The sequence below is a fragment of the Leptinotarsa decemlineata genome, unplaced genomic scaffold (assembly GCF_025532065.1).
Source record: "Leptinotarsa decemlineata unplaced genomic scaffold, Ldec_3_MD MMD2_tig00001973_RagTag_RagTag, whole genome shotgun sequence".
In the NCBI taxonomy this organism is placed as follows: domain Eukaryota; kingdom Metazoa; phylum Arthropoda; class Insecta; order Coleoptera; family Chrysomelidae; genus Leptinotarsa; species Leptinotarsa decemlineata.
The window spans coordinates 441,654-467,813 of NW_027412572.1; the positions used below are offsets into that span (position 1 = coordinate 441,654).

The window sequence follows — 26,160 nt, forward strand, 5'->3', positions numbered from 1 at the left end:
TAGCCAAAGTCTTTTCTACCATCGCTTTGGAGTATCCATTCCGCTGAAGATCATTTTTGATGATGTCTAGTTCCTTCTCGAGACCTTCCTTTGTATTACAGAGCCCAAAAGCACGGTCTAATAGAGTCTTGATGATTCCTCTTTTTGTCGATTGATGGTGGTTGGATTCGTGGTTCAGATACTGTCCCGTATGAGTGGGTTTTCGGTATACAGATGTTTCCCACTTAGTGTCGGTCCTCTTCACCAAAACGTCTAAGAATGGCAATTCATTGTGGATTTCCTTCTCCATTGTGAAAGTGATGGAAGGTCTCACGCTGTTGATGTGTTTCAGAAAGGCGTCTAGTTCAGTATTCCCATGGTTCCATATTATGAAGGTGTCGTCAACATATCTCAACCAGACTCGAGGTTTCTTGTGGGCTTCTTCAATGGCCAGAGTTTCAAACCACTCCATATATATGTTGGCTATGACTGGTAAAAGTGGCGATCCCATTGGCAGTCCCTCATCTTGTGTCCCTCATCAAATCATTTTATATAGTAGACAATGGAAGTTCGAACTAGTGAAATTCAACATTCAGTACTGTTTCATATGTGTTATAATTTTTTATAACAATAATATAATAATAATAATATAGTTTATTATGCATAAAAAAATACATTTATACATTTTTTTATCGGCCTTTTTTGGGTATTTGCTACGTTCCACAATCTGAAAAATATAAAAATTATAATGGAGAACTTTATACAAGTGTAGAAGGGCAAACTTTTTAGTTTACCCCGATAAGTTACTGCGTAAAAATCAAAGTATTTTTCACAAAGAAAACTCTTCTATTCATCAGTAACTTGTCGTATTTAACAATTTTGCCTATAAAAAAATTGTTGAGAAATAAAACTTATCTTTAACGTTTCGGAGGCCAAAATCTGCCTCCGTCTTCAGAAATTTATATAAAATTCGAATATATTCGCAGTTATTCCTTTTTTGATATCTCATTTCTTTACTTCTTCGACAGATGTCAAAGAAGTTTTGAAATTTGAAATTATGTCAATGTTGTTGATTGACAACTGAAACATTCGATGTAATACAAAGTGCTCTCCGATATCAGTTTGTTGCCATTTCGCCACTATCCAAAGTTTTCTTCAAGATGGGTAGCCAAGTACGGTCTATTTCCAAGGAGCTATTCGAGATACGTTTTTTCTCCAGACATGAGAATATACGCTGATTCTTTTAGCTTACGTCTCTTAGAATGAGGCTCATTGGTAATCATTCTTGTCCTATTCCATTCCACTCGATGTTCACCGTCTGGAAATAGGTATGATGTTAGAACAAAACAAAAAATACACTGAGATCTATACTCACACATACAAAACCCAATAACACTGAAGAAAAAACAAAAAATTGTATTTATAAAATACCTTGTTCTTGTGGTAAAAGTTACATTGGTGAAACCTCAAGACCATTGAAAGTGCGTGAGAATGAACATCGAGATTATATAAAAAATAGACAATTGATAGGATCAAAATTATCAGAACACATTTTGAAATCAGACGGTGAACATCGGGTGGAATGGAATAGGACAAGAAAGATTACCAATGAGCCTCATTCTAAGAGACGTAAGCTAAAATAATCAGCGTATATTCTCATGTCTGGAGAGAATTGTATCTCGAATAGCTCCTTAGAAATAGACCGTACTTGGCTACCCATCTTGAAGAAAACTTTGGATAGTGGCGAAATGGCAACAAACTGATATCGGAAAGTACCTTGTATTACATCGAATGTTTCAGTTGTCAATCAACAACATTGACATAATTTCATATTTCAAAACTTCTTTGACATCTGTCGAAGAAGTAAAGAAATAAACTACCAAAAAAGGAATAACTGCGAATACATTCGAATTTTTCATCAATTTCTGAAGACGGAGGCATATTTTGGCCTCCGAAACGTAAAAGATAAGTATTATTCCTCAAAAATTTGTTTTTGATAAGCAAAATTGTTAAATACGACAAGTTACTGATAAATAGAAGATTTTTAAACTGAAAAGTTTGCTCTTCTACACTTGTATAAAGTTCTCCATTGTAATTTTTATATTATTTAGGTTGTGGAAGGTAACAAATACCCAAAAAAGGTCGGTAAAAAACTGATTTTTTTTCATCCACAAAAAACGACTTTCGTTGAACATTTATACATAAAAGGAAAAGGGTCAGCCAAAGGCTATCTTCCACTCCACCCAAAAATCATACAGTGAGTGTCAGAAAATAATTATAAAAATACTTATTTAGTATCATAACAATGAATAGAGAAGAGAAGAAAATGATAGATCATATAGTTGCTAATAAGTCTAAATATTTTTAACATTATTTTGGTTTTGTACTACCATACATTGAATTTTAAATTTATCAAATCAGCACTAAGCAGTACGCATCTGTGCTTTTATTTCTTTCTTAAATTGATGAATATTATGATTCGAAAGGGGTAAAATATCATTCAGATAAGAAGGGGCTATATGCAGTGTGACGCATTTTTAATGGAAACACCCCCCTAAAATTTGAAGTTGTAAACCGATTCCACAAATTTTTTTCCGACAGCTGTGAAATTTGTGCATGTGTCTTTTGAAGGTTGGGGTTGACAAAAATCTTATGGATTTAATACTGGTAGCGCCATCTTTGTATCAGCCTACCAACTTTCCATCACGCCTAATATTAGAGACTGAATATAATTTTTGGCAGGTTTTTTCCTTGTCATATGACACTGAACTTTGTCTGGAAAATCAGAGACTACTAATTGTTCGAGAGGAAATTCTGGATGAAACTGTCAGTTGAATGACTTTAATATACTTTAGAACATCGTGGTATATAAAAAAAATATAAGTGTTTTCAAGTTTTATTTCTTGTCATATGACTCTGAAGTTTTGTTGGTAAATCAGATGCTGCTAATTATTTGAGAGGAAATTCTGGTTGAGCTTTGTCTGTTGAATGAATTCAGTGGAATCATTTAAGAACATACGGAGTTTGTGAGAAGGAAATATAAACTTTCGCAAGTTTTTTTGCCATATTACACTGAACTCTTTCTGGAAATTGAAGGCTGTTGATCATACGAGAGGAAATTCTTGGTGAACTCAGTACGAGTATATTGATTTCGGTATAAGCGGGGTATATAAGAAGGCAATATGAATTTTTGCAATTTTTTTTCTTGTCATATGACACTGAACTCTCCTTAGGAAATCAGAGGCTGCTGTTTTTTATTTTCACACGTTGATAGTAAGATGAGACGAATCTATAACCATGATGCTAAGATATATCTATTGATCGTTGTTTGAATTTCTCAAAATCTGTAATATTCGATAGGTCTAATGCCACTCTCACTTTCAAACAATATTTCGATAAGCAAACTCATTTCTCTCATACTTTCTATCGGTGGTTTTGTAGTGAAATACCAAATGGCATTTTGAGACTACATGATTTTGTTCCTCAAGTGGACCGAGCTAAAAACAAGTTTATATACCTATTACATAAATTCTCTTGAAACTTCCATGTGAAAAAAGGTTTTGGAATATAACGAAGGAAACGATGAAGAAACCATTATTCTTGCAAATGTTTAACGAAAGTGGGAAGAATTATATTTTTAAGAACTTTTTTTCGTCGAGCACAATCTAGAAAGTATGAAAATTTCAATGTTCATATTTTTCGTTTAGTGAAAGGTGAAAAAACCTAAAAAAAGTTCGATGAAAACCACTATTCTTATCAAATCAAAATGTACTTTATTTTCGAAGATGAAATCTCATTGACAAAGAAATATAAGATACACAACTTAAAAGATATTGTCGAAGATAAAATATTATTGTCAAAAGTGTTATTATTTTAAGGAATATCATTTATACAAATTGAAAGTAATATTTGAACATTTGGTGATTTCAGCATTTTGGGGTGAAAAAGTAGTCAAAAAGTAATAATATATATGCTACATTTTGAAATAAATAATAATAATAATGGATATTCTCACGCAACACATAAATGTAAGTATGAGAATATAAAAACTATAAAGCATAAAAATATAAAAGTGAATGCATAGAAAACAACTCCGTAACCATTTTCAACTATACAGTTCAGAGCTAAATGTAAACATTAAACAAAAAGTTAAAGAAGTCACATATTTTAAATACCAGTAGGTACTGCAACACAATAATCAGAATTATTTGTTTATATAATTTAAATTTCTGTCTGAATAGAATTCGTGTAAAGAATGAAAAGCCTTCGAAATCAGAAGCTTTTTTACAGACGTTCTAAATTTAGTGGTACATGTTATGCCTTTGATCTCAATTGGCAAATGGTTAAACATTTCTTTTCCATTATATATGAAAGACCTCCCAATTTTTTATGATATCGGAATCGGTAAACCTATATTGAGCTTATTTCTGGTATGTATTACTATATGGGCATCTCCATTGAATCAGGTACAGTTTTTTCTCTCCTATTGATAATAATTTTTTCTTCTAACAATCATTTAGTCGACTAATAGGTGTCTTCTGAAATTTTATTAAAATTTAACCAATTTTATTCATTCAAATTTGCCGATCTTGATGAGAACACTAACTATTAAGATTTATTTTGGGAAAGAAAGAGTTTATCTTTCTCCTTCTTCACCTTTATACAGAAAAATGTGAAATTCTTTCAAAGAATGGAAGGAAGCAATCAATTTAAAAAAATCACTATCATCAGTTGAAACCATTACCTAGTAATGTCAAATTGGTTGAAAGTTGAACAGAGAATGATCCCCTCTTGGTACTTCGGAAAAAGTTTTTTTCTAGTTGCAATGGAAAAAAAATTAAACACTAGTTTCCTTCAATAAATCGAAAGCATCAGTGATCATCTCCGGATGTCGAACGTTGGACAGGATGCTTTTAGCAAACCTCTCACAAAAACTCCTAAAATAAATTAGGCATCACAAACAAGAATTTGTTAACTCTGAACAAGTACTCTTATCACCTAGTAAATTTGTTCAGTTGAATAATTCCGTTCAAGTAAATATTTGAACTGATGTGACTTGCAAGGTTACTTTCAGAGGTACAGCAGAGGTGGAGTTTTTCGCAGATCTTAAAAGTGTACCGTAATAGTGTGATGAAATTGAATGTATTCGTGTTTGATGAGGTATATGAAAAGAAATAGAACCACGACTAGAATTTTGATTTGAAACTCTTTCCAATCCATATCTATACTAATATTATGAATGTGAAAATTTGTGAGGATGGATGTATGTCTGTTCGTATGTATGTTTGTGGATCTTTCACGCCTAAACGACTGAACGGATTTAGATGAAACTTTACTACAATTCATAAAGGTTTTGTGTTATTTCATAAACCACATCTAACGATTTGATCTGCACAAACTTTATTTGAGAAATATATCACGACAGAAAAAGTTATTAATTAACAAATTTATAATTAACGTTAAAATTGGGATACAAATTTTTTGACTGCGGATTATTGTTTATTGATGTATCCCAACATTACATGAATTTTTTCATTCATTTATATTTACATTTAATATGTTTAAATAATTATTTTTGTTTTTATGTCAGAGTGACGAAAGGCGCGCGGAAGCCAGACTACCCGCTTTCGGCTCTATTTTCAGGGCTCTGTAAAAATTATAAATAATTGAGTTACAGTTTCGGGAGTCGGGACTTTTTTTACACAAATTCATTGAACTTTTCAAATCTTTTTTCAAATTTCCAAATGTTTATCGACGCGTTTTCGGACCTTTCCTTAAACTTTCTAGGTAAAAATACGTATCGAATGACACCTTGGTCGTAATTTTTAGACTGGGCTGAAAAAAAAAGTAGATGTGAACTAGACTATAGAACACTGGTTTTCCCGCTGTTTTACCCGCGTTACAATGGCACCCTATCCTATGTGTTATTCCAGGTCATGATCTCTATATACCAACTTACATCTGAATCCGTTGGGCTGTTTAGGCATGAAAAAGTAGAAAACGTAGATACATACATTACATTTATAATATTAGTAAGAGTAGGATCAGAAGGATAACCAATGTAGGTATCTCATTCTAAACCTTTCCGTTTTTTTTGCTGATGCTATTCAATATTGTATAAGTGGGAACCTATTGATTAACTGACACTCCTATAATAATCTACATCTGAAGCTACTGAACCTAGAATCTTAAAATATGCAGGTAGGTTCTTTGTATAGCGTAAATAGGCATCAATGAAAGGAATCAAGGATTTCCACCCTCGAAGGGGAAAGAATAGCGGTTTGAAGATTGTATGGGATTTGAAGGTTGGAAACCTGAAGTTTTTGGTCCATAAAAAAATATTCTGACTATTTGTTAGAAACGGTCTGTCACGAAACTTAATGTGACAAACCGAATTCTATGCGGGCGAAGCCGCGAGCAACAACTAGTATTTCAATATCTTGATGTATAACCAAGCAAATGGTGAATGCGACTGGAGTAATTACGACCGGTTTTGTAAGTGAATATCGAGTGTAAATTGAAACCAAAATTGGGCATTCGAAAGTTAGATTCAATACGCCGATTGGTTTTACATATTTATAGCATTAATCTTCAACTCCATTGGCATTTACGTTCAGAGTAGAAACATTTGCACTTTTCAATTCTGACATGAATTCATCGATAAGATGCAGGAGTAATATTCTGGATGTATAAATATTGCAGTTCAAGTTCAACTTCAAAACTAACGAAATCCAATACAATTTTCGAACCCTATTTTTCCCTCTTGGGGCTGAAAATTTCTGATCCTTTTTAATGCTAATTTATGCCATACAACGAACGTACCTGCATATTTCAAGATTCTAGTTTCAGTAGCTTCGGCTGTATGTTAATAAAAGAACGGGCAACAGTTAGTGATTCATATTTTTAGTTAAAAGATGTAGTAACTAAAAAAAATATGTCAACTGCACTGAGTGATAAATTATGTAACTTATAAAGAAATTCGCAAAGCTAACACAACCGCCAACGACTTCTGCTCTCACGCGTCTGCCCGCGTTCGGGTCGCGTTCTCGGCGATCGCGCTTCATTGCTTAGACCGCTCTTCTAATCCCGCGTTTCGTCCCTCGTCGTCTTACAGTGGACGCGACGCGTAAAGACTTACTGCGTTGCGTCAGGTTAATCTTATCGTGATAACTTTCAAACGATTTGTCCAAATTAGTTAGTGTAAAAGACAGAGTTTATCTATATTAAATACTTGAAACAACAATTGTGTCAATTTTTATAAAAATTTGACAGATATTCCAAAATATGCATTGTGAAAAAAGTATCCAATTTAATTGTATTTATAAATTTTCGTTCGAATGGGGTTTCTCCAGATTGTTTTGCTCAGTTTGTTGGAATAACGATATAATTTGAAGAAGCTGCTAACGAATTTCGAAACTAAAATATGTATTTGTTATTACATTCATTCAAACTCCTTGTGTTGTAAAATACGTGAAATCATTTGACGAATTTCATTCTGGTCAGTCAAATGTCTAGAGCAGGGGTCTCCAAACTTTGAAGCCTTCGGGCCATAATGATTTTTTCAGTTTGTTCCAAGGGCCAATTTCTGCCCTCAACTATATTTCTAGACTAGGATAGTCGCAAAATGCGTGACCTAAGCAAACTTACCCTTTTTTTGCATTTCAATTATTATTGTGTATTGTGACACTTAACGACATCTAGTGGCGAGTAGTGGTACTATGTACTATCTTTTTCACCTACCCGCTAGTGGCATTAGGCGTAATTAAATATTTGGAATTACCGCGTTGGTTTGAGAAAGTTCTGGTTCTAGCTAGTGTATTCCGATCACCTCGAGATGGCGGTAATAATTGCATATAAAAAGGCTAGCGGTGCAACTGCGAGTTAGTCTGCGTAGGAAAGGCGAAGGAAGCAAAACTGTCTATTGTGAAATGAAGTAAAACCCGTCAATAAAAGTATTTTGATTTTACTTATTGTTTTTATGTGTGATTTGTTAGTATGGAAAAGAAGCGAAAAATCGACAGTAAATGCAGAACGTTCCAAGAAAAATGGAACTTTCAGTATTTTGTGATTGAGTCCAGTAATGAGGCGCTATGTTTAATTTGTAATGAAACCATAGGTGTTCTCAAAGACCATAACATTAAACGACACTATGAGTCGAAACATCTTCAAAGTTACTTCAAGTATACAGGAAGTTTGCGGAAGGAAAAATTTTGAGCTTTGAAACGCGGACTCAAATCGCAGCAATCTTTGTTCACCAAAGCGAATACTGAACAAGAGTCTGCAACTCGCGCCAGCTTTCCTGTGGCTCTTGAAATCGGAAAACGTGGCAAACCATTCACCGATGGAGAAATGATAAAAGAATGCTTGATTGCAGTAGCCGAAGAAATATGCCGCGAAAAGGTAAATTTATTTAAAAGTGTCAGTTTGGCAGTAAACACCATTGCTCGGAGGGTGCAAGACATTGCAGAAAATATATATCATCTTAACTGTCTGACAAAAATGGACATCATGAGTGGTTTTCTCTACCATTGGATGAGTCAACGGATGTGTCAGATACTGCTCAGGTGTTGATTTTTATTCGCGGAGTAGATAAAAGCTATGAAGTGTATGAAGAACTTCTTGATATTGATAGTATTCACGGCACGATAACTGGGGCAGATATTTTTAAAGAAGTTGAAAATGCCATTAATAAAAAGAACCTTCGATGGAGAAATTTGAAATCTATAACAACTGATAGAGGCAAAAATATGTATAGTGAAAATAAAGGAGTGGTTGCACTTGTGTCAAAGTCTGTAGAAAATGATGGTGGTTCAAAACCATTAGTCTAACATTGTATCATTCATCAACAGTCCTTGTGCGGAAAATGTTTGGATATGTCTGAAGTTCTAAAACCAGTCATATCAGTTGTTAACTTCATCAAATCCACTGGGCTGAATCACCGACAATTCCGCGAGTTTATTCAACAGATTGGAGAAAATGATTTACCTACCATATCATACTGCCGTACGCTGGCTTAGTTGTGGAAAAGTCATTAAGCGCTTTTTTAAACTTCGAGCAGAGATCGAAATTTTTTTAAATGAGAAGCAGCGCCCTTTTGCCGATTTAGAAAATAGTGAATGAATGTGAAAGTTAGCCTTCTATGTCGATTTGACAAATCATATGAACGAACTGAATTTGAGATTACAAGGAGAAAATCAGCTTCTCCCTGATTTATACACCAATATAAAATTTTTCAGGCAAAAAATAATACCATTTCAATCGCAATTACGTAAAAAATGTTTCACATACTTTGAGTGCTTTGAAGAAAAATTTTGATACTCGTTTTTCAGATTTTGATGTCATTGCGAATGGAATTGAGCTTTTTCAAAATCCTTTTGATTCTGACATTGAAACCCTGGCTCCGGAAGTCCAAATGGAAATTATTGATTTACGGTGCAGTGATATGCTTAAGAACAAATATCAAAATTCATCTTTGTTGGAATTTTATAAGAGTCTTCCACTGGAACAATTTGATAAGTTGCATAAATTTGCTCGTAGGTTGTTTTCTGTTTTTGGTACTACTTACTTGTGTGAGAAAACGTTTCCCAAGATGGAGTATACAAAGAATGTTCACAGATCCCAATTAACCGATAAGCATCTTAAATCTCTTTTGATAATTGGTACAAGTAAAATTGATCCACAACTACAAAATATTGTCGGTGGAAAATCACAATTACATATATGTCATTAGTGTTTTTGTTTTACTGTGATTCATTTCAATTATTTGTTAGTTATTAATATGCTTAAACTTAGATACTTAAGTTAAGTTTTCTTTGACATCATTGTACCTTGCAAGTAAATAAACTCGAGTAATTATTATTCTGTGTTCAACTTCTTCAACTTATCACAGCAATAGTAACACCAATTAGGTAATCATTGGCTGTCGCGGGCCGGATTGATGACACTGGCGGGCCGGATTTGGCCCGCGGGCCGTAGTTTGGAGACCCCTGGTCTAGAGTAAAATTCTTTGTGATGGAAACACCATTTAGTTTTATTGAACAAAATCATAACGTTTTTTTTTTATAATAAAAAAGGTATATCGGTAGTTATCACTTTATTGAAATTCTGAGTTGTCATTTCGTGAATAATTGTGAGTTACTATATATTCAACAAATTGTAACGAACTGAATCAAAGTTCTCTTTGGTTTTTCCCACCCATTCTTTAAATAACTGTACTAGATAATTGGTTAGCTGTTTCCTGTTTCTGGTACCGATCAAATATACGACCGGAAAATAAATCACTGCAATAAACCCTTTAACATATCCTGATCTCGTGTAATTTCCTTTCTTCTCAAGTGTTTATATTAATTTCAAGATGGTTCAATTAGGTAGCAAGAAAAGTTCTGATTTCACTTTTAGCGGGCCTACACATTATCTTTTTGAACAATTTTGGGGTGATGAAACATTTTTTCCATTCTTTATTTTACAGGGTGACGATTTGAAAACTTTCCAACGTTTCAATTGGAAAAATCTCACATTTAATCACTTAGTTTTCTTCAAGAATCGGCCAGTTACATTCAATATACTTACTTAAAGTAAGACAAATGAACAAAACAGTTTTTTATTTTCGGAATTTGCTTTGATAAATAATTCATCAGAATTTCTGTAAACTTCTAGTGGGTATTTTATGGGACACAGATTTAAAATAATCTATAATTTAGAAGCTCGTTGCGTTGAATCTTCCAGAAAACCACCCACTCAATCGATCAAGTGATCAATACAGAGTAATGGGATGATATACCATACACCGTTGAAATATTGAGTATTGATTTTATCTCCACATTAACTAGCTTTCATGGTGGAGATAGAATTTTCATTGAAATTCAATGTTTTTTAATGAAAAATATTTCTAATATTAAAAAAACTCAAAAATCTGTGCTATATCTCCAACAATATCTGTCATACATTGAGCTTTCGAGAAGTTCAAGTGTACTTACTATACGCTGTCTATTCGAAAAATAAGGTGAATTTTCATTTTTCTCAAAAATATTTATTTGCTCATCAGTTTTTTTTTGTTGCCTTCAAAGTAGTCCCCCTCAGAAATAATATACTTGTGTCAGCATTTTTTCTAATCTCGAAACAGTTCTGATATACAATTTTTGGTATGACCTTGATCTCTCTCAGCAATTCGGTTTTCATCTTCCAAATCGCAAAACGCCGTCCTTTAATGGGTCTAATCAATCTGGGGAACAGAAAAAAGTCGCAGGGAGCAAAATCTGGTGAATACGGTGGCTTAGGCATGATTGCGGTGTTGTTTTTGGCCAAGAAATTACGAACAAATTACGTAATAGAGTGAAGACGTATGTGAAATCGCTACGCTGTTCTATGCTAAAAGCAATTTCGAAAAAGTGAATATTTTTAAAACATTGTACAATATTGTAAAACATTATCTCCAGTGCTTTTTATCGAAAGGATATCGATTATTTCATAGGATAGGATGATGCCCCTTACACCGCGTTCGGTAATCTGCAGCCGATTTCTCTTTTTAGTTAACGTTGCCACAGCACTAAATCCACGTTCACACGAATACGATGATGACACCGCACATACAGCACTTCACCTAGCTAGTCACTAACTGAATTCACTTGTTTTTGTAATATCGTCGAATGACATTACTGGCTGGACGGTGCGCGCGCTTTTACATGAGGCAGCGGGCGGGCCTAGCACTTTCGAGAATGGAGACTAGAAACTTCTCGCTTCGTATTGAAGCTTACCGCCATCTATTGTACACTTTGACAACTATCGGACAGGAAGTATTTACTGTCTAGTCCCCTAGATGGCGTTACACGAGGAAACGGGCGTTAAGCGTGAATGAGCAGTAAAGTTTGTGTTGAAAGCAAAAACACATTTTTAAATTAGCCATCGTCCCCCTAAACCTCTTTAATGCCCCTCAATCTTCACTGTGCCCTTTTCTGCCCCCCCACTAGGGGGCGTTATTGCCACTTTGAGAAGGACTAGATTAGATTAATGAAATCAAACGTAGAGGGAATAACATACTCACATATGGTATTCCTGAAGATATAGTCGAGCCAGCCTTGTCCATGAATTACATTAATTACATACTACTACAATTATGAGACTCAGTAAAAAATTCAAGAACAATGAAGACCAATCAGAGTATCATTGCAAAATAAACAAAATGTGCTTACTCTGATAAAGTATGTTTTCCTCTTTCTCTTTCTCTCTCTCTCTCTATTTTTCCATCATTTCATCGGAAGAAAAAAATCACTATAATATGGAAGAATGTGAACTACAGTTTATTTTACGTTCAGTGATTTTAAACTGATATTTGTGCTAGAAAAAGTGTTGCTTCCTAATTACAGAATTCAATTTTCACTATCAATTCACAAAAACTTTTTTCTTCATGTGCATTAAACAATGATAATAAATGATGATATAATAAATAATAAAACACTCCATGAGGTCGAATAAATAAACTTCACGACATTCATAAACATTGACTGCGCGTCATTCACTGAAAAGGCCATTATTCAATTCGTTAGTTAGCACACCCATTATAGTTCCTGTTCTAAAATTCCCATAATAGATCATTACTTATTCATGCAAAATGTGGACATTGCAAATGCCGAAATAGAAATGACGTAACTTTCTATTAACTATTCGAAACATTTTCAAACTGGTTAGAGGACTAGCTGGAGAACTGCGACTACTGGAGGTATGTTTTATTCCAAGTTTGTACAAGAATTCGACAGGAAAGATCAAGGTGATATAAACTTTGCATCTGAAATTAGTTTATACTGAGTGGAACGCCTAAAGTTTTGGATATTAAAAGTTTAAACTGACTTTGTTGATAAACGTATTTTCAAATATTGAAGATATTGGACACACGGACTTTTTTAATGGAATATGCTTGCACTATACAGTGTGAACAAACTCAAGACAGTTCTGTTGTAGAACTTTATTAAAGAAAAAATAATTATATAAATCACAATATACTGATGTTACTCTCTGATTTGATCAATAGATGGCGTGATTTAGCCAATGGTTACTCTTTCATCTTACCTTCTAATGATAAGTCGTGAATAAAAGTACAAAAAAAACGACAGTTATGAAAATAAACTACAAAGCACAATAACAAATACAAAATGAGACGAAACAAAATTTCACTGACCTTAATAACATGACCAGAGTTGTGCAGAGTTGTAAGATGAAAAGTAATGACAAATATTTACGATAGCGAAACTGATATATCTGTCTATATTAATCTGTGGTAAAAAATGTATTCCAGAGTTTTGAAGAAGGTATTTATACTTCAATCACCTTAATAGATCTCAGCAAGGCCTTTAACTGCGTTTCCTATGATCTAATGATAAGAAAGCTGGAGCACTATGGTATAAGAGGGCTACCACTGAAACTAGCGAAAACTTACCTAACGGACAGATATATATGCGTCTCAGATGGCACGAGACGTTCCCGAGTGGAAAAAATCAGGCTTTCCGCAAGGGTCGGTTTCAGGGCCCCTTCTTTTTATCATCTATATAAATGATCATTTCTGTCAATTTTTGCTAAATAAAATAGTTATGTATGCTGATGACGCTACCATACTCAACACCGACCGTGTTCTACACAATCTCACAAATATAGAGGATGAGGTATTAGACCCAGCTGAACACTGGTATTCTGATAACCTGCTGACTCTGAATATATATATATATATATATATATATATATATATATATATATATATATATATATATAAATTAAAAGGAGGAAATTCGTGGACAGAACACTCAAAAAATAGGGGCAAACCGCGGACACGTGTTTCTGGCTATTGGCCTCATCAGCGCGGTGCAGCCAATTGCAAAGATGGACAACAACTGGTTACCAAAAATGAAAAACATCACACATGCGCGGTGTCACCAACAGGAGCTAACCGCACATTTGTGGTTTCAATTAGAAGACCTAGAATTCCCAGGCATCATCTAACATCACCACGTAGGCAGCTATAGCTACCTGCGTGACTTCCGGGTCCAGAATATAAATACAGAGATATAAATATTAACGAGTGTGTATGATATAAATCAAAAGGAGGAAATTCGTGGACAGAACACTAATACACACTCGTTAATATTTATATCTCTGTATTTATATCCTGGACCCGGAAGTCACGCAGGTAGCTATAGCTGCCTACGTGGTGATGTTAGATGATGCCTGGGAATTCTAGGTCTTCTAATTGAAACCACAAATGATGTGCGGTTAGCTCCTGTTGGTGACACCGTGCATGTGTGATGTTTTTCATTTTTGGTAACCAGTTGTTGTCCATCTTTGCAATTGGCTGCACCGCGCTGATGAGGTCAATAGCCAGAAACACGTGTCCGCGGTTTGCCCCTATTTTTTGAGTGTTCTGTCCACGAATTTCCTCCTTTTGATTTATATCATACACACTCGTTAATATTTATATTTATATATATATATATATATATATATATATAGTTGATAGATCTTGTGTTTACAAGAAAACTATCAAAATCACCACGGAGGCAGCTATAGCTACCTGCGTGACATCCGGGTCCAGGAAATTATACGAATATGAAAGTTAGTGAGAGTCTTGATATAGAAACAGAAGTTAATATCGGACATAGCACTCAAGAAAGTGGCAAATCATAGACACGTGTTTCGGGATTTGGGCCCATCATCAGTAAGGTGCAGCCAAGTGTAAGGATGGGCAACACTTGGTTACCAAAAGATAGAAATACAAATGTACGGAGCCACCAACAGGAGCCAACCGCACGTTTGTGGTTTCAGTTGATAGATCTTGACGATGCCCAATAGGCTGAAACAGCTGTATACCGGTGGCTCTTGAATTGAAATCAATATGGGAATGATCAAAGAGTACTTATCCATTCATTTTTTGATTTTCATGGAATTATATATATATATATATATATATATATATATATATATATATATATATATATATATATATATATATATATATATATATATATATATATATATATATCATTATTATATTGTATAAGTTTCAAAATGTCCGTATAGGCCGAAACTGCAGTAACTTTGCTTACAAATAAAAGTGGTAAAAAACATAGAAAGCTTTATTTCTCTTTTCATGATGGACATTTCTTAATTAATATTTCATGGAAGAGGGTAGCCGAGTATAAAACACGTTCATTTTTCATAGTTAACCATTTGGTTTCCTCAAGTTTATATGAAATTCTGTCATATTTTCTAATACCACATATATATCTGAGATATGATTTCTGAATCTTTCAATTCCACAACTGTCTTTTTCACAATATGCAAAATGACTCCACACAAGTGCATTTGTTAATTTCATTATCAAACATATTGATAAATAATAAATGACGATGAGGATAAAGCATTTTCAAACACATGTAACTTCTCTGAAACATTTTGTGACATGTTTTGTTAACCTTAAATTTACGTCCATTTCGATACCTAAATTTTTTGCCACGTTCCTGGGGCATAATACTGTATCACCAATAACAATATCAATATATCTTTCCACCAAGCTACGATCAATACCAAAAACAAGCAGATTAGTTTTGTTTGAATTGATTTTGAGGTTATGAGCTTCAAATTCTGAAATAAGACGGGCTGGATCTTTATTCAATTTTCGATTAGCAGTAGCAACATAGTTAGAGTTAAATGATAGATATAGTTTTGTGTCAGAGCCTGTTACTTTTTCATATAGAATTTTCATTCGAAATTGTCGCAGAAAACATAGTTGGATGAAAATAAAATTAACATGAGTCGGGCCAATTGATTGAATTCTGTTATGAAGAATTTAAATTACTCTCCGCTGCACTCTCTTGAATTATGGGGAAATACATCCTTGAAAAGAAACATTTAACATTTCTTTATTTATTTTGTGTCTGGCCATGTTTTTATTTACTGCCAGAAGTGCCAGAAGGAACACCTGTTTGTGATGAAACTATAACTCGCACTTGATTTATTCAGGTCTTTCAATTATGAGCAAAGCGCTATTGAGAGAAAGATTCGTTTGATGAATTGTAGTAATTTGTGAAATGTAAATAGATTTCTTAATTAGTTACACCATGAGCATATTGCCTTAGATTTAATTAATGTTCGTTAATGATTTATATTACCATATCCAGATACTTGAATTCAAAGTAATACAGAATATAGACCATCACTGAAAATACCTACACGTTTTCTTTTCTAAAACGAGGGCTATTTTAATTAGTTTCTTATTTGGCTGGGCCCAGAGCCCAAAAAAAAGGCATTATTGATCTAATTTCAAATAGCGCTGTTTCGAACCGACATCGGTTTCATCATTGATGTTAAAGTGAACCACAAATGCGATCCCAAACTCAACCACTTCTAAAGGATTAACCTATTCTGACTGACTGACAGCCGCATGATCTATTGAAATCGTATCTCTCAAACCGAAAACGAGTAGTCGATATTGATGGTCCAGTAAGCACTCCAAGGATAATCACCTACGAGGTTCCCTAAGGTACGGTCTTGGACCTTCTTCTGTTTATCATCTATATAGGCAGCCTATTGAAAATGACCTCTGAAGGAACTATGCTAAGCTTTGCAGATGACAGCAGTATTTTATAATGACGATACATGGCAACAACTGAAAGCAAAGATGGAAAAAGATTTGAACAATATTAATAAAATATTTCAATATAACAAACTCACTTTGTATGCTAAAAAGACCAAATACTTACATTTCACTAGTTCGGACTTCCATTGTCTACTATATAAAATGATTTGAAATCCCTGAAACAACTAAAAAAAAAAAATTAAAAATGAGATAGCTGAAAATAGTAATTATATTAACCAAAATAAACCTGAAATGAAATAATAGTGAAATAAAATAGACTCTTAGACCGATCATCAGCTCCAGAGATTCGGCTACTCAAAACTTGTCTAGATTTTTACTTCCCTTAAAACAACCATTACAAGAAAAAACATCGTCTTTCGTGAAGAATTCAAGGCATTTTGTCGAACTACTAGGGTCAATTGAGGTCACACAGGAAGATCAACTAATTATTTTCGACGTGAAAATCCTTTACACCAACGTTCCGGTCGAAGAAGCACTCCATATCATACAGAGAAAGCTATCCCAAGACGGGAACCTGAAAGAGAGAACGAATCTACCTATAGAAGTAATCATGGAATTACTAGGATGCTGTGTACGAAACTGTTATTCCCAACTGAAGGACGAATTCTTTACACATGATGAGGGACTGCCAATGGGATCGCCACTTTCACCAGTCATAGCCAACATATATATATGGAGTGGTATGAAACTTTAGCCATTGAAGAAGCCCACAAGAAACCTCGAGTCTGGTTGAGATATGTTGACGACACCTTTATAATATGGAACCATGGGAACACTGAACTAGACGCCTTCCTGAAACACATCAACAGCGTGAGACCTTCCATCAATTTCACAATGGAGAAGGAAATCCACAACGAATTGCCATTCTTAGACGTTTTGGTGAAGAGGACCGACACTAAGTGGGAAACATCTGTATACCGAAAACCCACGCATACGGGACAATATCTGAACCACGAATCCAACCACCATCAATCGACTAAAAGAGGAATCATCAAGACTCTATTAGACCGTGCTTTTGGGCTCTGTAATACGAAGAAAGGTTTCGAGAACGAACTAGACATCATCAAAAATGATCTTCAACGGAATGGCTACTCCAAAGCGATGGTAGAAAAGACTTTGGCTAGAAGACAGCAGGAGCCTCGCAAGGAAGAGAAGCCGTCACAACCAGTGCTTGCACTTCCCTACATCAGAGGATTATCGGAGAGGATAAGAATAATTGATTCCAAGTACAACATCAGAACCTGCTTCAGATCCGGTAACACTATCCGTAGCAGCCTCACGAAAACCAGGCCACCAAACGCGGACTGCGATTCCAATAATTGCATTTACCGGATAACCTGTGAGTGCGGAAAATCCTATATTGGTGAAACTAAAAGGCCATTGAATGTTCGCATTGCCGAGCACAAGAAACACACACAGCGAGGGGAAACCAGCAAATCAGGAATAGCAGACCATGTTTGTACCCATCAACACAACATCGAGTGTCCCAAGCTGATATCTTGCACAGAGAGGAACATTGGTTTAGGAGAAAATTCAAGGAAGCCGCATACATGTTGTCCAACAACGTATTCAGCCAGGCCAGCGTAGAAATACGCAACATATGGAAACCCATCATCAAGCGAAAAATGGCCAACTCCCGCCAAAACGATCATCTCCCACGGAATCAGTGAAGCGGAAAATGGAAAGCGGGGATAAGTGAAAGTACTCCAACGACCTATAAATAGTCATCTCTCGGAGGAATCAGTCCAGTCATCACCCGAAGACGATTGTAGATACTAACAATCGAAACGTCGTGAACTAACGTGACTTGGAATCTCCTCACTTGTTATTTTCCTTCTTTTTTCATTTCTTCATTATTATTTATTCAATTGTTCTATTTTTACTTGTATTTTATTTCACAATCATTTCATTTCAGGTTTATTTTGGTTAATATAATTGTTATTTTCAGCTATTCATTTTTAATTCTTCTTTTTTAGTTGTTTCAGGGATTTCAAATCATTTTATATAGTAGACAATGGAAGTCCGAACTAGTGAAATTCATCATGAAACATTGTCAATCACCTTCAAACAAACACCAAATACTTACCTTTCAATACCTATACCAACAATTTGGGGCCATTGAATATAAACCAAAATATATCATTTCCAGAAGACAGCTGCATTAAATACCTTGCTATAAAAATTGACTGACATTTGAAATGGGATTCACATACATCGTATCTTTGTTTGAGGCAAACTCAAACAAAGTTAGAGAAGTGCCTAGAAGATGACAGTACGACCAACTGTCGAAAGCGCTCGCAAATAATTAGTAGAAGATATGAAGCTTCAAATCCTTTTTTGTAAAATTTAATATTGAAATACTGAAAATGAAGGAAAATTAGTTGCATCATTCGAAAGAAAATATTAATAATAAAAACTAAAGGATCTAGTATATAATGTGATATTGATTTTAGCAGTTCTGCTTTAATTTCGTCTTTCCCTACCGCCTTTTTGTTTTCAAGGTCGCAGATTAAAGCGTTTACTTCATTTTTATCAGTTAGGCTCAAGACAAAAGAGTCTGGTAAAATGTTTGAATGAAAGACAACTTTATTATTTTTGACTATTTCATTTGCCAATTTCTTTCCAATATCTACGATCAGGAGTACTCCCTGATCATTTTTTATTGATCCAATTGTGGTTGATTTAGGTTTAGTGCCGGTGATTTCTTCCACAATATTCCATAGTTGTTTGGTATCTTGTTTTTTGTATTCTATTTGGTTCTTATAACAATTTTGCTCGGTGGTTTTTATCATATCTTTATGTTAATCCTGTCATATCTTGATATCTATTCCTATTCAGAGGTTAAGAAGGGGGGGAACTTTTCACTTGCCCCCTGTATAACTTAATGTGCCTAGGTTTGCACTAATCTGATTCCGGGACGCCGTCCATCATATTGAATACCGTTACTCACCATGTAAGATTGCGAATCTACCACGCAAAGCACATTCTTGCAAATACAATCTGTGTCAACTACTCCCGCCGAACTGAAATACAAAGGCGAGCCAAGTTCAAAGAAAAAATTGTTGACTACCACTGATTTATGCACATGTTTGCAGTGCCAGCAGAAGTTTAGAAGTTAGTGCTGCGTCCTTAAAAATCAGCGGCCAATTAGCGGCTAGTATTGCTGTTCGAGTCGACTGGAACGGAACGCGCGAGAGCGGAGATTTCAATAGAAAACTTTCAGGCGCTTTTTCGCGACATGAATTCGGGAATTTGTGCCAAAATGTTTTGAAGATTCAAGGTTGCGGCTCACTTTTGTGTTGCGTCTATTCACTGGCATTGTTTTATGGAAGTAAAGTGGTGTTTATGTGATGTTTAACAGAAATGTTGTCGACTTATTTGGAGAGGTCAGATTTTTTGTTTTATTCGCATTGGACGGGGGTGAGTTCATTGCTCGTGGTGTTTGTAGAAATGGTATCTTCAGAAATTATTATGAGGTCCCATGATCTGCCCCTTTTTGTGGTAGGCAAAAAAATGATTCACTTGAAATTTTTCAAATTGGAGATATTCAATAATTCGACGTTTACCAAAACGATTGGCATTGCTGTGTTTATTCACTGGAAGTCCTGTGGGAGCGTGATTTGATTAGATCATTAAAAACAGTTTACAAAAACTGTTGCTGAAAATTCTGATACAGTTTTAAGAATAATATCACACGAAAAATCTCTAAATCAATTAATAGTCCAGGAGCAATCGGCTCATGAGTATACTTCTAGTAAACGATACAGCTCCCCTTTAATAATATAGTTAGGGAGATAACTAATTTTGTTATTCAATAATCATTTCCTATTATATAGGGTGTAACTGAATAAGTGTTAAATATTTCATCGAAAAAAAGATAGGATCTTTCATATAAAGAAACTTCATTGGAGCATCCCTTGTTAAGATACAGCCCCTTAAAGGGGGGACATAAAATTTGTGTAACAATTTTTTTCACAAGCACTGTAAAAGTTACAATATTGAAATCAACCTGACATTTTGTACTACCGAAAAGACACTAAGCCAGTAATTTATTTGGTTTACCCCATGGTTGTAAGGGGTGGAAAACGAAACCCCTAAAATTTATTTCCAATTTAACTTTTTGTCTCATTATTTGTTTATCATTTAAAAATTTATTTCCGATAGCCTGTTTTATTTTTAACAGAAAATGTCTCTTGGGTTTTTTGCCCAAAATAAACCAGTTCGCAGCAAAACATTATTTTACGAACAACTACAGAGATACATCGTCATAAATGTGAACTGGATTTATTCTTATTTTGTAGTTAGTCCTTGCATTAAACGATTAAAGGGCGATAAACAAAACTAATTTATCAATAACAAAACACACAACATGTGAAACATGTAAAAATCATAGTAAATGTTCAATATGTCTACCTTCAGACATTACGCATGCATCTAGACGTCGGCGCATTGAGACACGTATTCGCTCAAATATTCCTCTGATTACCCTGCACGCATCGATGATGCGGTTTCTTAAGTCCTCTGCATCGCGATCAGGAATACGATAAACCAAATGCTGTAAATGGCCCCAAATAGAGAAATCGAGAGGATTGAGATCCAGGGATTGAGTGGGCCAGTTCTGTGGTCCTCCTCGACCTATCCACTGATTTGCATATGTTTCAGTTAAATGCTGACGTGCTACTTGACTAAAATGGGCGGGAGCCCCACCATGCATAAAAAACATATCTCTTCTGGCGCCCAAAGGAACTTCATCCAGCAGTACGGGATGCACTTCTCTTAAAAATTGAACGTATGCCTCACCATTTAATTGAGGAAGTAGAAAATGAGGCCCAATTGAATCATCCCCAATAACTCCGAGCCTCACGTTAAGAGAAAACTGTTCTTGATGGTTAGTTTCGACAATAGCGTGAGGCTTTTTATCAGCCCATATGTGGTAATTATGAAAATTAAGAATCTAGTCCCGAGAAAAACTACAATCGTCAGTGAATTATATCGTCTTCAGAAAGTCATAATTTCTTCTAATCATTTTCAGCACCTAATTGCAAGACAGTTCGGAAAGTCTCTCGGAAAGTCTCGCGGTAACGCTGCCTGTACTCGTTGCAGATGGTAAAAGTATAGGAGTTCCTTTAAAATTCGAAATACCGTCATATGAACAACATTTAGCTAGAAAGCAATCTTTCTAGTTCTGGTAGTAGGTTGTTCCTTAATCAAATTAAGTACTGCTTCCTCAAGCTGTGGTGTTCGTACTTCTCGATGGCGACCACAATCCTGCGTTCTTTTGTCGAATGAACCATATTCTCGTAATCGTTGATGAAGTTGAGCAAATATTCTATGTAAAGGATGCTACCGTTGAGGATACATTTCAGCATATCTTCTAGAAGCTTCTAACCCATTTCTCTGTGACAGACCGTAAACGTAATGCATATCAGCCATTTCCTCATTTGTGTATGCCATTTTATTAACAAGTGAATGATTAAAGAAACAAATTGAGAACAGAACAACAATACACAATTAGTATTAATTCAATTTCGGAAATTCACAAAGTGACAGTGTCATACCAATTTAATTGTCACTATCGCTAATAGCGACCTACTAGATTGATTAGTTTCGTATTTTCGCATTTATGATGCGAAAAACCCAAGATACATTTTTTGTATAGAATGAAACAGGTTATCGGAAATAAATTTTTAATTGGTGAACAAATAATAAGACAGAAATTTACATTGGAAATAAATTTTAGGGGTTGCGTTTTCCACCCCTTACAACCATGGGGTATCCAAATAAATTTCTGGCTATGTGTCTTTTTGGTAGTACAAAACGTCAGGTTAATTCCAATATTGTAACTCTTTTAGTGCTTGTGAAAAAGATTTTTATACAAATTTTATGTACCCCCTTTAAGGGACTGTATCTTAACAAGGGATGCTCCAATGAAATTTCTTTATGTGAAACATACTATCTTTTTTTGATGAGGAATCACCTCCTTGAATGTTTTACACTTATTTAGTTACACCCTGTATAATAGAAGTACGAATTCAAATAACAGGGTGATAATTGAAAATACTTCTGAATACTACTTATTCACATGTACAGGGTTTTTCAGGACGAGCGTTCTTCAGAAATACTTGTATTGTATAATTTTTGCTAAACAAGTTTTTTGATTGGCTGAAAAGTAATGAAATTAAATTTGAAATTATGTTACGGTGACGAATAGAAATCTGGGAATGCGGGGATGGTTATCGCTGTCGTGTTCAATTCAGGAACTGATCGCGACTGGAGTGTTGAAATTTGATATTGGTTATAATTACTTAAAATTTTTGTTTAAAATGTGGCGTCCTTGGATAAGTACTAATAGTAATTACGAGTGGGATAACAGCTCAGACTTTCTCCAATGTAGTGATTCCAATAGCGATGGTGAATAATGCGAGAAAAAAAAACCAGAGAATAAGATTCGGATGCACATGAATATTAAAACACAGAGAGTATGTTTCAATGCATATAAGAATCTACATCTCAAGTTTGGTTTCTAGAGAAACAAACTATTACAAGCAACATCAGATTTGACCGAAATTCCTTTCTCACCTGTACGTGAAATAGTCAAAAACAAACCTTATGAACGCAATGAGATTTCTTCCTACAACTGAAATTATAATGAAAAAATTGAATACTTCCGGCCATAACGTGAGTTGCTGTGACGAAACTCTTCAGAATTGGATAAAGAAACTAGGATTAAGATTTAAGATAATTAACAAACATCAAGCAATTATGGAGAGCAGAAGAATAGTGGAATTGGACGAAACTTGGTAACACAATCAAGACACAGTAACGAAAGTGTGGACTGATAGTTCGAGAATGTGTACGCCTAACATGCCTGCAAACAAAGGATCGCGACTAATTATTGTGCATTGCGGAGAAAGTAAAAGATGGGTTGCAAATTCTTGGAAATTATGTGGAAAAAACTTGAGGACTACAATGTTGACTATCATAAGAACACGTAAGCTAATATTTACTAAGAATGGTTTGAAAACACATTGATCCCAAATTTGGATACGAATAGTGTAAAAGTTCTTGACAACACATCTCGTCATTCGCGATAGCTCATCAAAGTACAAAATAAAAATTCGAATAGGAAATATGAAATACAATTTTTTTTATGGAGTACAATTTGTATTTTACGATTACTATACCAAAAACCAACTAAGTACTTGAAGTTTTACAGACGAAAACATTTGAAAAAGTGAATGCTCTTGAGAGTATTGCTGAAAAGTTTGGACACACCATACTGAGACTCCCCCCTATTTTTGTGTTTTCAATCCCATCGAGTTGATTTGGGGAAAATTGAAACAAAGCATCAGGGGTAAAAACAGTTTTCCAAATTTGATAAGAAAGCAGTAGAGCTAATTAAAGAAGAAGTATCTAATATTACCGAAGAAGACTGGCAGAAAAGGATTGGAAAAAGTAATTTAAGTTGAAAAAGACTATATGGACATTGGGCACTTTCATATTGATTGTAGAAATCAATTCATTATTGATTTGAACGACGACAGTGATAATGAAACATAGAATATCGTAGAGGAATCATCAGAAGTGTTTTTGAAGCGATCTTTGCGATCTTTGAAGGGTCTTTCACGACGAGCGTTCGTTAGGAATATATGGAGAACGATTCAAAATAAAAACTTGAAATTTTGTGGTAGTGGTTTTTACAAAATGGTATTTTCAACTATAATATTTTCAACTTCCAGTCTATTTCCATTACACCGGAAGTTGAGGGCAACTTCCTTATTTCAAATAGAACACTCTGTATTTTATTACATTTTTCAATTTCTCGGCACATTTTAGGCTCACTTTGTATAACAATGCCTATAGCCAAATTTATTAGTTTTCGAGATATTGATTTTATTCTAAAAAATTTGACAGTTACAGCACCACTCCGAAAAAATCATAACTCATAGACGGTAACAATTGAAGATGTGAAATTTAACAGAATCACAGCTTAAGCATCAAGTCATGAACAGGTCCATCGAATTTTCGAAAATAATTTACAGGGTGGTCGAAATTTCCACCTAAAACATAACATTGTGAAAATCGATGAAACACGATTTTTTCAAATGGAAACCATACACTATTCTATTATTTTTTGATACTACGAAAAAAAAAATCAAATTCATGAAGAATGTCCTAAACCTAAAATACACCCCTGGCAACATATATCCGATTTTGGGAAATATTTGAAATGTAAATCATTCGAAGCAATACCAAACCAAGAAAGTTTCGAAAATAAATGAACTAATATTACCAGCCGGTTCATTTCTATACATTGATTTTTTTGGCCTTTGAGAGTACCACAAACTTTAAGAGTGCACAATATCGTTTACTTCGACTATACCGAAAACTATTCCACTACAATTTTTCCATGCCATCCTCTTGAAATTACCCTACTGGTGATAAAAATGCATGTTGCCATTGGCTAATCCTGTTCCATATTGTTTAAACCGGAATTGTTTAAATAAATTCAAGGAATTGTTTTTTTCAACCTGACATTTTTTTAAAATTCTGTATTATAGTACAAATAAAAAAAGTTCCATGACTTTTCACGATGAAGTTGATATTTTTGGAGATATGAATATTTGGAGGTTCGAGAGATCTTAAATTTGGGTACTTTCGACCTATGGAAAATAAATAAAAAAAAACATAGAAAATATATTTGGAAAAATTTCCTTGTTCATACATGTTGTGTTAATTTTTTATTACACGCTCTCACCCGTTTGTCCAGTCATTTTTAGGTCGATCAATATTGTAGAGAATTAAATTTTGTACAACTTTTGTTTCAAACATTTTTTTATACATTGAATCGTTTTTGAGATAGAAGGCAGCGCAAGCGCAGATTAAATATTATTTTAAATCATCTGGTTGTCCCGATCGAAATCAGCTCATTTAAGGTTTTTAAATTATTACTCAATAAATAATTATAAAAAATTTTCATTTTTTATTAACAAATACATTGTATTTAAATATTTTTTTCAATAATTATTCATTTTCAATTGAGTATCAATTTATTTAATAACACTACACCTGCCCGTGTAGTTATAAATTTGTAAAGGGAAAAATATATATTACAATATCATTTAAATCTAATCTATAGTAATTATTCTTTTCTAAATTTCTATTCATCTTTATTTTTTCTATTCATTTTTATTCATTAAAAAATAATTACTATAGATTAGATTTAAATTATAATGTAACATATATTTTTTCCTCTACAAATTCGTAACCACATGGGCAGGTAAGTGTTATTAAATGAATTGATACTTAATTTAAAATAAATAACTAATGAAAAAATATTTGAATGTAATGTATTTGTTAAAAAAAATTGAAACTATTTATAATTATTCATTATGTAATAATTCATAAACCTCAAATGATCTGATTTCGATCGGGACAACCAGTTGAGTTCAAGTAATATTCAATCTGCGCTCGCGCTGCCCTCTATCTCAAAAACGATTCAACGTATGAAAAAATGTGTGAAACAAAAGTTGTAGAGAATT

At 34.2% G+C, this 26,160-nt stretch overlaps 1 protein-coding gene across 20 annotated transcripts in view; it reads left to right on the forward strand.

Moving 5' to 3' along the window:
- by (focal adhesion protein tensin) overlaps positions 1–26,160 on the forward strand; it is a 687,936-nt gene that overhangs the window by 370,447 nt on the left and 291,329 nt on the right. The window contains exon 1 of one of the 20 annotated variants that reach the window (XM_074176612.1): positions 19,761–20,038. The exons of 18 other annotated variants lie outside the window; for them this stretch is intronic. In XM_074176612.1, the coding sequence (XP_074032713.1) occupies positions 19,982–20,038 (57 nt within the window). In that variant the 5' untranslated portion in view covers positions 19,761–19,981. Of the gene's footprint in view, positions 1–19,760; positions 20,039–26,160 lie in introns of those variants that run through there. One more of the 20 variants, XM_074176611.1, reaches the window with a different exon arrangement.